This window comes from Anas platyrhynchos, chromosome 1 (genome assembly GCF_047663525.1).
Source record: "Anas platyrhynchos isolate ZD024472 breed Pekin duck chromosome 1, IASCAAS_PekinDuck_T2T, whole genome shotgun sequence".
Classification (NCBI taxonomy): Eukaryota; Metazoa; Chordata; class Aves; order Anseriformes; family Anatidae; genus Anas; species Anas platyrhynchos.
Genome location: NC_092587.1, coordinates 38,646,952 through 38,663,617, shown reverse-complemented (window position 1 = coordinate 38,663,617; position 16,666 = coordinate 38,646,952). Strand labels below are relative to the sequence as shown.

The window sequence follows — 16,666 nt, the reverse complement described above, 5'->3', positions numbered from 1 at the left end:
AATAAGAGCTGCAAGAATACTTTTGACTGCTTTCTACTAAGTTCCCACTATGGAATTTTGATTCAGAGCTCAATAACACATCTGAAAGTATCCTCACTGCTTACATTGATTGGGAGCCAACAAATTTTTCAGAGAGCAATACGTGAGAAAACCTAGAGAGAGTACCTGAGGCAGCAACATAAGCATTGTAAGTTTGTCTATTAGAAAAAAAAGCAAATGTGTTATATAAAAATGTTAGCAACAAAGCTGGGCTTGTTGAACACCTTCATTTTAATTAAACTACAGATCAATGGGAACAAATTGCTAATACAGTCAACATCACAGTATTTCCATAGCTGGTTCTCAAAGCGATCAGGACCCGTTAGTATATGTAGCCTTAATATTGAGAGAAATTACCCACAACTATTGCTAACACTGAACCTCCACTCCTGACATGGGTTTGAAGGCCACTTGCTATGATGCTTGCTGGGTACAAATACAGTGATTATAGATGAACAGGACAGGCACACCTGTGCTAAATCCATTCAATGTAACTGGAGTATTAATGATGAGCAATTAAGTACAGCATCACCCTTCTATAAGATTTTTAGACCTGCCACTACCAAATCCATTCTATAAACATTGACATTAGTCCAAACTCCCAAGAACCTTTAGAAAATTCTCTTTTGTACAGTAACCTCTTGCTCTCAAAGCCTCAAGAAATTACTTTCCAGGCAAATAAAATTGCCTGAACAGGCTCAAAAGGGAAAAACATCTTTTAAGGAGAAGGGTACGTAAGTGTAAATTTTACCTTGGAACAGGTACTATTAGAATACTAAGACTAAAAAGCATGAAGTTTTAAATACACACCCCCAAAATATAACTACCTTCAAGTTCAAGCATTAAAAAACAGGTTTGCAGGAACCTGCTTACAATTATTGCTTTATATCCTAACAATTGTAGCCAAAACTATAGTCGGAATTAATTCATATTTGTTAATTCTCAGCAATCTAAGTAATTTGAGTATTAAATACATAATCACACATCCAGAACTTCCAACCCATGGCATTTTTGTTAGCAATCACAATCCTGATTAAGGCCTCTCACAGTGCGTGCAGTCTCAGCTTAAACTATATCCATCCCCAACGATCAGGAACAGGTTGGAGGAGGATGAGGTTGCTTGTGAATGCAACTCCTGCAGCCTGCCTGTCAGCAGGAAAGAAACTACAGATAATGAACACTGCAATGGGCATCTCACTGCTGGGAAGCAAAGTAAGCCTACCTACTCCAAGCCTTCTATAGCAGCTGCTCTCTGTAGTTCAGGATCAGCCTTCTCATCCTTGACATCCAAGTACTTCAGGCAAAGGGAAAAGGTCGATAATTAGACCCAAAAAGGAAAGGCAAACTTTTTTTTTTTTTCCCTCACAGGGCTGGTAGTATTTGTTAGTCACAACTGATTTTTTTTAAGAAATTACAGAATCCCCCTTAAATACACTTTTCCTAAGCACTTAAATATTCACCCAATTATTAGTTCAAGATCTTAATGTTGCGTGTAATTTTGTGACTGCGTATCCCGAATAACTAAGACCCATGCACAGTCAATTGACAGACTCATGCATTACATTTCCCAGTTTTAGATGTTTCCCTTCCCTAGTTTCATCTTAATTTTTGACAAAAATATTTAACAAGTACACTTCAAAGTGAACTAGGTGCTCCAAAAACACTGAAACTAACTTGCTTAGTATATTTGCACCACAGTGTTGATTATATAAATTTTAATGCCTTTTTGTATTCTACACCATGTTAAATGAGCTGCCAGGAAGCACAATGCTCCACAGTGAACAAAGGCATGATGCTTCACAGTAATTTCCTGAGCAGGAAATGAAAGGCTATAGATATGCTGAGCTGTGGTGAATCCTTGACTCTCAACGCGTAAGATTTTCTTATTAGCTGATGAGAGATAGCGCACTGACGATATTAAAAACAAAGCCTATACTGATTCAGCTCTTCAGTGCCTGTTCACAACTGGTGTGAGAAGTTTGATCAGGTCTCAAATTGTTGTAACAACTTGATTTATCTATTAAAGCCTTTTTGTATTGCTTGTATTTGGCTTTATATGGTACAAATACCATTTGTAATAGCAAACTGCTCCAGAAGAAAAGCGAGCTCCTCCATATCCAGCATCAACAGCCCAGAGATGACAGGCATGCTCCACTCTGTAAGAAACAGATATCCCCCCTGCTCTTCATTGCACATAAAATATATATCAATGGACTAATGGTTGCTAGCTGTCCCCTCTATCTCATGATTAGATCAACAACGAGACAACTAGATTTTTTCTCTAAATATGATTTAATTAAAAACACTAAATCAGCTTTGATTTTTATTTTATATATGTACAGTAGTTACCAAATAACGAATACACTGAATCAGTTATGTTAAATTTCACATAACGTCAAAGGACATCATTGTGGCATGGAATAAACTCACACTGCCTTTTGCATATACAAAAAATGCATTAACGTTAATTGTGATTACTTTTTTAATAACCTGCTTATTGATTCTCCAAATAATCTTGGCATAAAAAGTGTAAGTAGTTAATTGATCCGTTAATATATTAGCAAAGATAAACATTAGTAAATTTGCAAGAAATTATTTGCAAAATGACCTTAGGTGTAAGACTGAATGTATTCCCATGAAAGTTTCCTTCAGTTAGAAAATAGTTTTGAAAAAGAGCCCAAGTTTGAGCTGCTCATTAATTTGGTCAAACTGATTCATATGAATGAACAGTCAAGTTTATTCAGATATTGAAAATATGACTATCCTTCTAGTATTCACAAACATCTGTGTATATAGTGTATGTGTGTAAATATATATATATATGCATATATAAAGTGAAGATATGTTAATGTAAAAATATACTGTTCATCCACTCCCAGTTACACAAAAATCAGTATTTGGACATTAAACCGTATGTAAAAATGTCCATTTCAAATCTACATTCAACCAGCAACAAATACTTACAAGTATTTTTGTAAACATTTGAGATAAGGAAAACCCATTCATTTACAAAATGATCTTTAACACATCAGCATCTCTTCAGCTTGATTTTTTTTTTACAGCAGCTTCAGCTGGCCTATTGTGAATCTGCTCAAATCAAAGAACTCACACCATCTTAGATCGATGTGTGAAAGCTCAGCAAATATGTACTTTCCATATATGTACTTTTCTTTCTTAATCTCCATTCATTTCCAGTTCACCAGCAAAAAGAAAATGCACTTGGCTACAAAAATATTAAGGAATGTTATTGAAAACAAAAGGCTATTTTGGTAGAAGAAACTACAAAAATAGTTAAGTTGAGTCATGTCGTAAAGCTTTAATGCAAGAGCATTACAGTACAGATTTTCTTTCCAACCTTAAAGCTTAATCAACACCAAATTTAAATATCCATCTCTCAAGTGCTTGGAAAAAACGTGCTCAGTAAAGTCTTTCTTCAATTTAATCAACTGTAATTATGCAGGTGTCAAGGTCTGCGTCTCAGACATCTGTTGAGTGCTTTCTCTTGTTCCATTGGCAGCAGTTACAGGTGTTGAGATACTCTGATACAACGACGTAGGACAGCTCAGCACTGTTGCACTTTCATCCTCTCCAGTATCTGAATCTGGTGTTACGGAACTGCTTTCTATGCCCAGGATCTCACTAACTGCTTGAGGCAATTCCTGTAAAAGAGAAGGAAAAAACAGCCCAACACTGTAATTACATTTAAAAATGAGATTTAAAAATCCCCCCCTCCCCAAATAAAGTAATCATTCATCTGAATTTGGCTGTACTGCAAACATCTCTCCCAGCACTACTTCCATTAAAGAGATTGTTTTCTGCATCTGCTTTTTAAAGAGACAGTAAAAGGCTCTAATCATTTACTGATTATCATCTTCATCACTAAAATAAAACTCCACATAACTATTATAATTACACTTCATATTATTGAAATTATTTTTTTAAAATCGAGTGAACCATTAGTTGCTGTCAAATACATTTGGTATGCATTCAGTGCAATGGGTATTTCCCCTCATCTTTTCTGAGCACACCAAATATCAAATTACTTGTACTCAGGTTATTTAGTCAGAGTTAAGAAATTACTGTCAAAAGGCACAATGCGTCTTCCCCCCCCCCGTGAACAGTATTTCCCTGTAACATTAATCTTGCTTATAGGCTTTTGGAATGTAGGTGCCATGTAGATACAGCACACCCTTTATCATATTCAAACACTTAGTTGTTTCACAAGTCATACATATACAATTAGAGCCAACTACTAGTTTCACTGTCTAGAAATGCTCACAGATAGATTCAAAATACCGTTACCTTGCAATTCATCATCTGCATAGAAATTGCTTCTGCTTTGCAGAGTATGTATTCCACATCGATTTTCATGGACAGCTCATTGATATGCTGAAAATACATTCACAAATAACAGTAAGTGTAACAAGCTGTGAAAAATATGCTGTATTGTAAAATATAGTAATACTGTACTGCACTGCTAATAAGTATCATAGGCTTGCCACTTAAGCTGTGAAGTGCTGAACATACTCTATTTGCATTAACAAAATAGGTACTGAAAGATGCATTTAACTGCTGGCTTTCATCACTATCTGAGACCTTTAAGGAGAATCTATGGTATTTCCAAATGTGACAAACCACCCAGTCTTTCCAGTTAACCCCAGCTCACGTTTTCACGTTTTCAAACATATCAAATGAGACTACAGAAGACAAAGCAAATATTAAGAATAAACATACTAAGCAGCAGTCTAAGCAAGAGAACCATTTGTTGATGATCTTACTACAAACCACAGGCATCCAATAAACCTTTTTGAAAGTATGAAAAACAGGTATTAAACATACATTCACACTTCTGAAGATAGTATGGACCTTTCCTACACCTATTCCCCCTAAACATGAAATACAAACATACTGTATTCACTCCAGAAAAATAATTAATATTTAAAATAATGTATAAGAACTTAGTACCTTTAATATTTCATTAAAGCCATAGTGCTTGTCCATTATTTGCTGTTTTTCAGATTCTAAGATAGCACAACAGAGAAGAAGATGAAAATTCTGGCAAGGCAATTCTGTCCACATGACCTGTTAAAATATGAGAAAAACTTTTGAAATGTTTATGTCCTAACTCTGAGAAGAAAGGTAAATGTTAGAAAATGTTTTAATGAAGCTTCAGTAAGCCCTAAAGCCTAGTTGTTTAAGAACAAACTATTTTTGATGGCATCTAAGTATTTCTAGAAATGTTAAAAACTTTTATTTTAGCCAATTAGTGACAACTGCAAGTTTGAATCACTAAATGCTTAGTTCTTCCTTTTCTACCCAGTCTTCCTGTGCCATCTTGAGAATGAGGCAGTTCACTTGTGGAAGGGAAAAAGATCAAAAGGCTGGCTGGAAATTACCAGGTAATACTGTGTGTCGAGGGTATCCATTGTGAAGGAAGGACTGAGCTGCTCTCAATTTTAGAATATCTCAACAGCTGGTCAGTATGCTATCTGGGTTGAATTTGGGAGAGACTACTAAAACACTGTACATAATCCCACCCAGACAGAGCAGCAAAACAGCTCAACTTGCAATTGTATTTCTGTGAAAGATGCTAAGTATGTAATGTTGTACATAGCACTGCAAATGACTCTGCAGTCATGCTGTGCAGCCCAACTTATCCACACAATGTAGAATGTCACCCCTCTAGTGCATGTACTGCCTAGCACACCCTGATAGTAGGTGATATAACCACCTACATTTTCTACCCCAATCTGATGATTACAACTCTTGCTTAGAGAGCGTAAGGTTCTAGCTGCTGGTCAGCCTGATGGAGACTGATATGCCCCATCTCTAGGGTGAACACCTCATCGCCAGCCTTGTGAAGAACCTTCTCCATTCCTTGTTTTGATATAAGGCACTGAACTGGAAAATGATTTACTTTCAACAGTTTTATATAATGGTTCTCCTCTTTAAGTGGAAAAAATGAATGAAGCATCAACATTATATTTCATTATACCACAAACAACATTAGTTTTCTTTATAGAAGAAACCTAATGCATCTTGGTCCTGTTCTTTTCATAACCCTTCTATTCCCCAGCATAATTCTATGTGATGTTATGTCCTAACATAACAACACTCCTTTCCAGGCTGCTCCCATTCATCTGAATGTTTACATGGATAACTCCCAAGTAAGAGTAATAGTGTGCTCTTGTTAAATGCATCTTGGACAATAGAGCCGTACTCTTGTTAGACTTTCTTCTTAGAACAAAGAATTAAACAGTGCTCAAAGAAGTTTGTTTATCTTAATTATGCTATCTGAACACAAAATCGCTTCAGTAAAATAAAAAAATCTCATTAACCTGGAATTATCAGAATCTCTACATTTTGATATCCTTTATAGTATGTTACTTGGCATCAAGGTTAAAGAGGATAATGTCAGAAGACTTGGTTATGGATTTGGCAAGAACAAAAACTACCTGCTGCAGCTTCGTTCCTCATAATCTATAAAGCAACATCAGTATCAAGCCAAATATCAGAAAGATGAGTAACTAATAATCAGAGACACAAGTGCTATTTCTTCTGTTTTTTCACAAAAAAAAAAGTAAGCTGACATTCTCCAGTAACTACTCTCACTTATGAGCCTCATCTGAGGGATCCTATCCAAATCTTATGAAAAAGCTGACTTGTCCCCATCAGGTCTTAAAAAGATTTTTTTCATTAAACTCCCAAGTTGTTATTTTGGCTAAAAAGACATAACATATGCTAATGTCCTCTCCTTATTACATTGATGCAGGTTTTTTTTCCCTTCTATTACTTTTAGCCTATTACTTTGTAGAATGATCCATGCTTTTGTACTGAAGAAGGGTACGTTACAGAAGTCCAAAAACTGAAAACTGATGGAGTTTGTGTGATGAAATACCTGCTTACCTCCCAGAGTCGAAGAATATCTTGAAAGCTAAATTCCCTTTTAAATCTGATGAGAAGCCATCGGAAGCAAAAATAAAGGTAGCCTGAGTCTTGAGATTCTAGGAATAAGAGAAAAATACCAGATTTGGTTAAGACAAAGGCGGGTGGGGGGGGGGGAATATATATATATATATACATACACACACACACACATTTACAGGTACACACTCATAGAGCTGATCTTTAGTATGGTGGTCCCGCTTCAAAATCAATGATACTTGGTGGACGATGGCATATTTTTTAATTCAGTAACAAGATAACTTTTTTCCAACACTCATGGAACAATTATCAAAATCTTATAGGTGTTTCCTAAATTAGAAGTCCAGTAAATGAGTCCTGTGTACATTTAATATTATTATTGGAAATATGTTTAAAGACTGGTTGGGATATCAGTGCACACAGAATGCAGTAAGTTGCTTTAGTTACTCTGCATGAATAACACACCTACCTAAATAACTGCAAAATCCACTGTCTAGTAAACGAAGCAAAGTGCTCAGCTGAATTAGTTGTGTCTTCATACCCTGCATCTGTTCTTCAAAATTCTGATGCTGGATAAAATAAAATATTAGCAATATCATTTATATCAATCAAATAATGATGATTGAGATTTGCAGATATGGTTAATTATAACAAAGAAGTTTTATCATAGCAAGTGGATCTCACCCCTTTAAGTATTTCATATGTGGAGCCCTTAAAAGATTGCACTTGTATTTAAAGAAATATCTGCCTTTTACTGAAACGTTTGAGTAAAGCAGCGAACTGTGTTTCTCCAACAATAGTATTTACTTTGGTATATAATAAACGATATTTTAAATTAGCCCACACTCTGTACTACTGCAGCATCACTGCACTCAAACAAAAAAACTTTTCTTTTATTGCTGCGCTAGTTTTTATGTGCTGTACCACATACTGTTTCACCACAGGCACAATCCAGAAAAGCTTCTGTTTGTGGGAAGTCTAAATTCCATTTAACAAGTACCAAAAGGCAGTTCTGATAGAGAACCATTACCCTGTACAAAATCCTTCTGGAGGACTCCTGATTTATATGAATTTGTGCAGTCTGACTCTAAGTTACCTTGGAATTTTTTTTTTTGAGTACTAGCTAAATTTCTGTCAACAATCAAAACAGTTGGCTTCAAACTTAAGCTAATCTTTGTTTTACAAGTACTTTGTTTTATAAACTTAATTTTAAAAAAATTAAGCCCAAATGCTATCTGCAGCTTTAGGTTTCCTTTTTTGTTTTATGTATGCCAAAAACAACAACTTATTTTTACCATTTGATCCATGTATGACACAAAGCACCAAAAGGCATCTACTTCATTCTCCATAACATACAAGACAGGTGAAAGCAAGTCACTCATTCCCTGGACATAACCTCAATGGAGACAAAAAAGGCAGACAGGAATTTAGTTAAATTCAATAGCTAAACAGCAATTTTTCAAGAATAACCAAGCAAAACAAGTTATGCATTCCAAGTTTGTATGAACACTATAATTGTACTTAACAGCATGCTTAAGAAGAGTAGAAGGATTTTTTGAGCTCATTGTTTACCCTTCTTTCTCACTCTCTCAGCTACCTTACAACTGCTGCTATAGTCAACTTACTGCCCCACTGCTGCTGGAGACTTCTTTAAGCAAGGGAAAAAATAATTGATGTGCATGTCTATCATCAGTGGTTGGTTTAGCAGAACATTACATTTCTCACTTAGACTCAAGCTTGGCTGTTTGCACTTCTTAACAATGCAATTATAACTGAGTAACCAAAGAGAACTGGAGTCGATGAATGTGAAAACAGGAGTAGGTGTGAGAAGGAAAAACAGAGGAAGGAACAGAAAACAGGTAAATAATTCAAAAAGGTCAAAAGAAAAGTTCTGCTCCCTGAATTTAATACTACAGCCAATTAAAATAAATCCAGAGAAAATGCTGTTCAAGACAGCTTAAGTCTCTTAAAGATCAAAAACAGTTTCATTAATATTTGACTTGAGGAATTCATTCAGAAAAATGTTGTATCAACAGGTATCAACAGCATTTTATCAACAACTGAGTAGCTTAGAAACCCAGGATAGTGAGTGGTGTCAAAGGTACTGCATTTCCATTATTCTTGTTTGTTTATAAAACATAAGACTTCTCCCCTGCATAAATTTAAGCCATCTAAATAATTTTTTCCATCACTGTGTAGGTGGTGAACAAGCCTTTATTTCACTAAGATATATGTCACTGCATGCTAATGCAGATAGAAATGTGGAAAGACGGGTAAGAGCTGCACTTTTAGATGGAGTCTTTTCTCATTTTCCCTTTTTCAAGCCAAAAGATCAAGCATCTTTACAGACTTGACAGAAGGGATAAAATCTGGCAAGTACTACTACTCTGCAGCAAGTTTATTAGTAATTAAAGATTTGTTCCTACTTTGTGCATTCAAAATCTGTCAAAGCAGACTTTTGCAGACTCCCAACACTTTTCTGAAACAGAATACCTGCAAGTATAGGACAGCCCAATGTCATGCCAGGGGTGAAGGAGGGGGAACCAGCTAGAAATCTCTTTTCCTTCCCAAGACAAGTAAAAGAAGTCAAGACAGACATCTCAGCTATACTGTAATTGAAGGAAGACGTTATGAACTTTTCCTTCCGCAACAGATGCATACTCTATATCATAGTTTCTGACAGACTGCTAAGTGTACTCCTCGAGAATCAGCTTTTGAAGTATTCATAACAACACTCGTGTTTACAAATAGCTGGTTAAGCATGCTGAGCTTTAAATACAGCAGTGGCAGCTGGTTTATAATTGTAATTGGTGTATCAGTCTTAAAAATGTGTATAACGCTCAAGCTCCAAATACACAAACCCAGAAAAAACTCTGAAGAGCAAAGTTGCTTCAAGCCTATGAAAACAACAGTAAAGCTACTGTGAAGGCAAACTGCCACATAAGTCCTAACCCCATCTCAGCTGAATTCAGATGCCTGTGATATTAAATAGAAGAGAGGAAGAAGCAGCAGACAGGAAACAAAGTTATTTACATTATTAAAATATAAACATTGACATTTGAAGAAAGAATTGTAATTAAAACAAGTTGAATTGTATTAACTGTCCTTAGCACAAGTAAAACTAAATCAGAATCTAAAAAGATTAAGTTCAGAGGAATGCAACTTACCTAAGTCAAAGTCATACATGCAATAGGTCATCAAAATATCATGAAGTAAAATCAGTCCTGGATTATCTTCACCTTCATAGAATTTGTTTGTTCTATCTGTCCTGTTTACATCTTTCTCTAAAAACAGTTCAGAGTTAAAAACATTTTAAAAACATGTTCTACAAAGCCAGGATCTAATGAATTCAGGATAGTTTAAGTGATTTTTTTGTCAAACACTGTTTCAAAGGTTTGAATACTGTAAGACAACAACTACATCATGGAATGTCATTTTGAAATAAAGTAAAAAAATCCTTCCTGTCTTGAATGAAAAGGTTCACTTGTAAATGGATTTGAAACCCTTTAAAAAAAAAAAGTTTAATTTTTAATGGAATAATTACTGATTATAATTCAGAGGACATGTTCTTTAACTACCAGGATTAAGAACAATTTTATGTAAGTTATCGATACAATGTTAATTGTATCTGTAATAGTAAGATGTAAAGCTCTGAATTACACCAGTTAAAGAAGTTTTAATGTTGAACATATAACAGAATTTATGACACCTTTGAGAATAGCAGCATGTTAGTTTTTAGTGGTTTTTCCTACATGTTACTCAGGATTATAGTTCTCCAATTTCAAGTTGAACTATAAATGTTTGAGAATTCAGTTACATGTTTCTGAAACTAAATTTACCTATAAGACTCCGGTAGTCTCTTAATCTTGAATTTCGTTTTTCCTGTTCCTCACTGACAGATTTCCACTGCAGTTTCATCCTGAAATATTCGTCCCTGAAGAAGAAAGATTATTTTGAAACCAAAGTATGCTCAGTCATTACCTTTTTTTTTTTTTTTTTTTAATTTAAGCATTCATTCTCCTTGTTATTTGGACCAAACAGGCTAAGAGCAATTTGTTTATGTAACATTTTTACTTTCTTTGAACAGAACAATCTTTTTAAGGTCTCTCAAACACTTCGCTGCATTGAACAAACTTTAATAGCTGTCTCTAAAGATGTGTCTTAAGAAAAGAAACTTTTCATGTATTTTGTAACCTAATAAAACCGTACTCACGTTTTCCTCTTTTGCAAATTTGCTCTCTCTTCTTTAGTGCTATTCCAAGGAAAATACCCCAGAAGAAATTTCCATGCCTCTTTTCTTAAAGTATGGCAGAGTCCCTAGGGAAAAATAGATAAGAAACATTAACAAAAAGACCATTTCAATTTTGGGAGGAAATGCTTCTACATGAATACAATGCTTCTTGAAGCAACAACATTAAAAAAAAATGTTTTCTCTTTCTACATTATAGCCAAATCTTATCTGCTAAGTACATAACACATTTGCAGGAAAAAGAGGGAGAAAATATGATTAAGCAGCAATACAACTCAGACATTGAAAAAAAATGGAATGAAAACCAGTTTAACATGTCCTACAAACCACAGAAGCGCTGGATTCATCTTTAGAACATAAACCAAACTTTACAAAAGGTATTTCTTTATATATTTTTGCTTCACTGCTTGGTATAAAAACCTTAAGGGCATCACAGATACTAAGAAATTAAAAAAAAAGTACCTTTAAAATTTATATATTTAAACATGATGCTGTGTAACTGTCAAACATTTGGTCTCTCCACAAATTGATCTTGAGTACTAGCCTCCTATTTCATTTTACTTTTTTTTAAACAAATAGTTATGTGTATCAAGACATGGCCAACATACAGATGAACCTTCCACGCAATTCAAAATACCACTGTCTACTCAAGGACACTACTTGCCAGAGATCTAAATAAAACTCATTTTTATATGATAAAAATGCAGTAGCTGAATCCTATCCCACTTGTCAAAAGAGATTCTTCCAACTCCTGCAGTATAGTCACAAGAATAAAGCACTTCTGCTACAACACTCTGGAATTTACCAATCCAAGGCTAGTCCGCGTGCTGGGGACGCAATGCTTCATGCCTCACTGTATTTTTTCACTTACCATTAAGTTGAGGCAAGGAAGGTAAGTGCTGCAAATAGCATCAGCCACTGAAATTTGGTGCTCTAGCCAAGCAGTAACTGGAACTTTTCCAGTAATATGCAAACAATTTAAGAGAATCATGCTCTTGTAAGAGAATCTGCATTTAACATATTGGAAGTTACATTGGTTTCAGAGTCATGAATAACACTGGGCACTCACTCCTCTGGCAATGGGCAACAGAGAGGACAGGGAAACTTCAGATGTTGGGAAAAGTTTTATAGAAATCATCATGAAGGGTCCTTAACTAGATTCCTCAGGGCAAAAATATATAAAAGAACGGTCAAACAAGCTGTAAAGGGTCTCAGTTCTGGTTTGCCCTCTTCACAGTTCATTCCTTAATATGTATTTTTAAGAAAAAGACTGTAATTTCAATTTTATTATTCTCTATCCCTGCTTAAACTCCCAGAACAGGAGACTGCACGCTTATAAACACGCACCAACAGGTGCACAAAAAATGCATGATTAAGGCAGCTGGATTCCCATTAAAAAAAACCTTCAGTTTTAAAAAAAAAATAAGTATGTTGGGTAGAATAGCTACAGTATAGCTAAAAGTTTTAAAAATTGTGCTGCCAAGACTGAATTCACATTCACGTTGCAGTTCAATAATAAATATCGGCAAATGATGAGTACTGAGGGCAAAATCCAGGTAAACTGCTCAGCAAAAAAAGAAGTTTTTGTTGGAAAAAGAAGAGAAAAAGCCCTTAAGAAGAAAAGAATAAAATAGATACCCTAACATTGCAGTGTTTTTCTGAAAGACACTTTGATTTCTCCCCTCAATCACTCAGGCCTTTGTCTTTCCATCTCACTCCCTTTAGCCATCCACCGTAAGATCTCTCTACCTGTACAGCACACTGTCTGGCTGCAAGACTCAGGAGGTATTCAATTAGCATTAAATCATTTTTATAAAGTCTCTCCAACAATACTGACTGGCTTGTGCCTGAAGTCCTGCATATAAAGCATTACATGTATAAAGAAAACAGTATAACCATAGTTTGGGATGGAGAAAAAAGGGACCAGAAGCCAGCCACAGGTCTTGCTGACTTTAGAAAAACAAGTTACCCCTTTGAATATCGATTGCTTTATGTAGTCAACATTTAAAATTCTTCCTTCGGAATCCATATTCTTCGCCCATTCTTCAGTTGACACAGGCTCTCTTCTACTAACTTCAGGTTGTTTTCCTAGATCAATCTGAAACAAACACGAAGGTGTTATATGAATCCCAATGAAATGCTTCAGTATTTTTGAACAGTCACACAAAGCTTGCCAGTTCCTTATGTTCAGTTCAATTATATTTTCCCATGTGCATATTCACATTCACCTTAGATCGTTCCAGTTAGTAACTCTACATCAACAAGTAGCGTGGACCAATGCAGGCAGAAAGAACAAGACACTTTGTGCTAAGAACCTGGCTATCTATGCTACGATTGCATATTTCAGAGGAGGTTGTATGTTTTAAATAGCCTTCCACCAACACCAGACATCTCTGAACTGACTTCAGCCTAGTCCCACAGACTGAATGCCTCTAAGCAACCTGAAATGCATTAAGTATGTGCAGCACAGCAAACAGGGACAATAGGGAGCTTCACTTCAAAAGCACGTTCTCTTAAGAGAGAACAAACTCAGGTTCATGAATGTTATGCCTACACAGTCCAAACAGTGTGGCTCTAAGATCAAATACAGTACACTATCCCTTAAAAACAAGGGAAATTGTTTTCAGAACTCCTAATGCCTTAAGTTCCATAGTTCAGCTGTTAGTCTTATCCCAACTTTCATGTTTAAACACTAAAGAATTCGGCAGACAGCTGATCCTTATTTTCTAGAATCATTTCAATGATAGTAACCACCAAACCAATTTATTTTTCACGTTTTCAAAGTTTTTGACTGAGAAGTCAAGGGCATTAGCCAGATCAACACAGGTCAGTATTGTTTTTAATATGTAGTTCATACGTAGATCACACTGTTACTGACAAGCTATTAACACTATTTTGAACTCAAGGAAGAACTGACAAAACAGTGAAATACTAGAAACATGAGCTGCTTGAATAGTAATCACAAGCATTTAAAATACATCTTTTCCACTGATCTGTGGAAGAAAACAACAGGAGCCCACAAAATGTGATTCATGACACAATTACAAGTTCATTCTAGTTTTGGTTCAAGCGATACATCAATCTGTACGTTTATACACCACAGACATTAGTTATCCAATTAAATATTTCATTTTAATCTTTCTAAACCAACTTAATTCTCTTAAAACAAATTGAAAAGTTAAAGTGATCAGCCATGAAAGTTAGGTATTAGCTCGCACACCCCAATTTTACTTAATACTGTTCCCTATCTGACCAAAGAGGAAACACTAAGCATGAAGTGAGACAGTTCAGTTTGCAGGGTAGTTATACTATAAGATAAGGATAATCTTAAGGATAATAATAAGGATTATCCCTGCTTCAGTTGTGACAATTTTTTTAAGCAAAATTTGTGCTTACAGGCATAAAACTGATATTCAAGAAGTGGCTGCTTATCTTAATCTCATCAACAAATGGCAGGGCAGCACATGCCACAATTGCCAAACAAACACCGCAAGTCATCAAGCTTCAAGCTTACAGTTCCTTCAAATGTACACATAAAAAGAACCAATGCATCTGTATTATATTCATTTACACACTCACTCGTGTAATGACTTCAAATCCTGGTTCTTCCTGCTGATTTATCTTTAGCCCTGGGATAGCATCATTAAGAAAGTCTGCCATTTCTGATGGTGGTCGCCGCTGAGTTGAAGGGTCACTTAATCGGAAACTGTCAAAAATATAGTTTGTGACTTTGGAAAATCTTCCCATTGTTACTGTGTATGGATCTTTCTTCCATTTCTGTGTTACAACAAGGAAAACAAGCAAAATATGAAAAACCTCAGATTATTTGGAATTCTTGTACTCAACGTAGACAAGTATTAATATCTACAGTAGGTCTCAAAGCTATTGAAGTTTCATGTTTAAGTATTTTCATACAGTACATTCACTATACAATAAAAACAAGTATGAGATCTTAAGTGTTAAGATAATACTACCGATTGATTTGAAAGATTGGATAGCAGTATGCTGACGTATGTATAAGATCAGATTTAGTGTTTACTTTCCTGTGATTAACGCCACAAAACATCTTCCTTCTGCCTACCTTCTCTACCTGCACAGAGGAAAAGCATCTTGAAACATCACATACTCTGCTGGCAGCATCACACAAAACTTTTTTCTGACAAGTCAGTCAAGAATCTAATGCAATTCATTTATGAAGATTTAATGTAATTAAATGAACCAGTGGGTCAGAACTCTGGCCTCACTAGAAATTTTGCTGCTGACTTTCGTAAGGCCACAAACTCCACCTAATGATAACCAGTTTTAAGATTAAAAACCTCTTAAGCAATACTGTGCTCTTTGCTGTTCAGTTTCCAGCATCCCTTCAAAACTGTCAGAAAACAGGAAGAGGATACTTGGTCAAAGAAAGTTTAGGAAATCCTAGCTGATACATTTTGATAACACCTACAATTTTCCCTCTTTCAATTTCTAAAACTATTTGTACCTAAATGTATACAGGCAAAATTAACTTGAATAGGTTTGAAATAGTTCACAGGGAGGTAAAGAAATCAGTAGCATACTGAACTTACAAGTAAGTGTATTTTCTATAGCAAACAGTTGTTTTAGGATGACATCAACGGTTCCAGAATGGCAATGATTCAGGGGATATTTATGATACAGCAAGGTTTTTTTTCTTTCAATAAATGGTTCAGAATAATAAAAAAAAAAATAACGCATACTTGCAGTAAGCCATATGATGGTTCATCAAGTAGATTTTCAAAAGACTGAGACAGAGACTTGTTCTGAGAATTCACAAGAAGAATTCGTTTATCCTGTGGAGATCTGCAAGAAAATTAAAGCATGGTGTTTCTGTAAGTACCACCTTTTTTTTCTGAAAATGTTTTATAACTTTTAAAGGTTTTGGAAGTCACATTCCAGATTTTGTGCAAGGAAAACAGATTTTATGTAAGATCATTCTTGGCGAAAGTCCATATGCTAACACATTATACCACAGGACTTTCATGTTCTCTAAGATTAGTCATACTCATTCTCAATTATATTCTTTAGGTTTTCAAAATATTACAATGCTGTATGGAGAAATTACATGTGGGTTGTAAAAGTTATCTTTCAGAGCAAGTATTTTCTACATTTGATAGTGGACAAAGAGAGGTGACACAGGAAAGGAAATTTAGTGAGAGACAGTCAACTCCAATACACACACTGAAACACCTCTAATGTAACTGGGCAAATGAAAAGAACCCATGTCACCATAAGCAGCTCAGGGATTCGCTCTACCGATCAGAAAATCTTACATTAAGATACACTGTTAAACATTTCATAAAGGAATACAAACTGCCTTTCAATGTACAAAAGCACATCAATGAATTTCTAACCAACAGTACTACAACAGCTACTGTCAACATAATTTTAAAAATTATCCCAGTAAGAGTTTATCAACACCATAGCCATTGTGTT

At 35.3% G+C, this 16,666-nt stretch overlaps 1 protein-coding gene across 1 annotated transcript in view; it reads right to left on the bottom strand.

The window, feature by feature from the left end:
- Positions 1-3,330: 3,330 nt before the first annotated feature.
- TBC1D15 (TBC1 domain family member 15) overlaps positions 3,331-16,666 on the bottom strand; it is a 30,432-nt gene continuing 17,096 nt past the window's right edge. Inside the window, exons 6-17 of the mRNA XM_027455518.3 lie at positions 15,931-16,033; positions 14,792-14,989; positions 13,182-13,310; positions 11,177-11,280; positions 10,803-10,897; positions 10,131-10,247; positions 8,259-8,359; positions 7,433-7,532; positions 6,946-7,043; positions 5,005-5,121; positions 4,342-4,428; positions 3,331-3,698 (exon numbers count right to left, since the gene is read on the bottom strand). Coding sequence (XP_027311319.1) covers positions 3,492-3,698; positions 4,342-4,428; positions 5,005-5,121; positions 6,946-7,043; positions 7,433-7,532; positions 8,259-8,359; positions 10,131-10,247; positions 10,803-10,897; positions 11,177-11,280; positions 13,182-13,310; positions 14,792-14,989; positions 15,931-16,033 — 1,456 coding nt within the window. The 3' untranslated portion in view covers positions 3,331-3,491. The remainder of the gene's footprint in view (positions 3,699-4,341; positions 4,429-5,004; positions 5,122-6,945; positions 7,044-7,432; positions 7,533-8,258; positions 8,360-10,130; positions 10,248-10,802; positions 10,898-11,176; positions 11,281-13,181; positions 13,311-14,791; positions 14,990-15,930; positions 16,034-16,666) is intronic.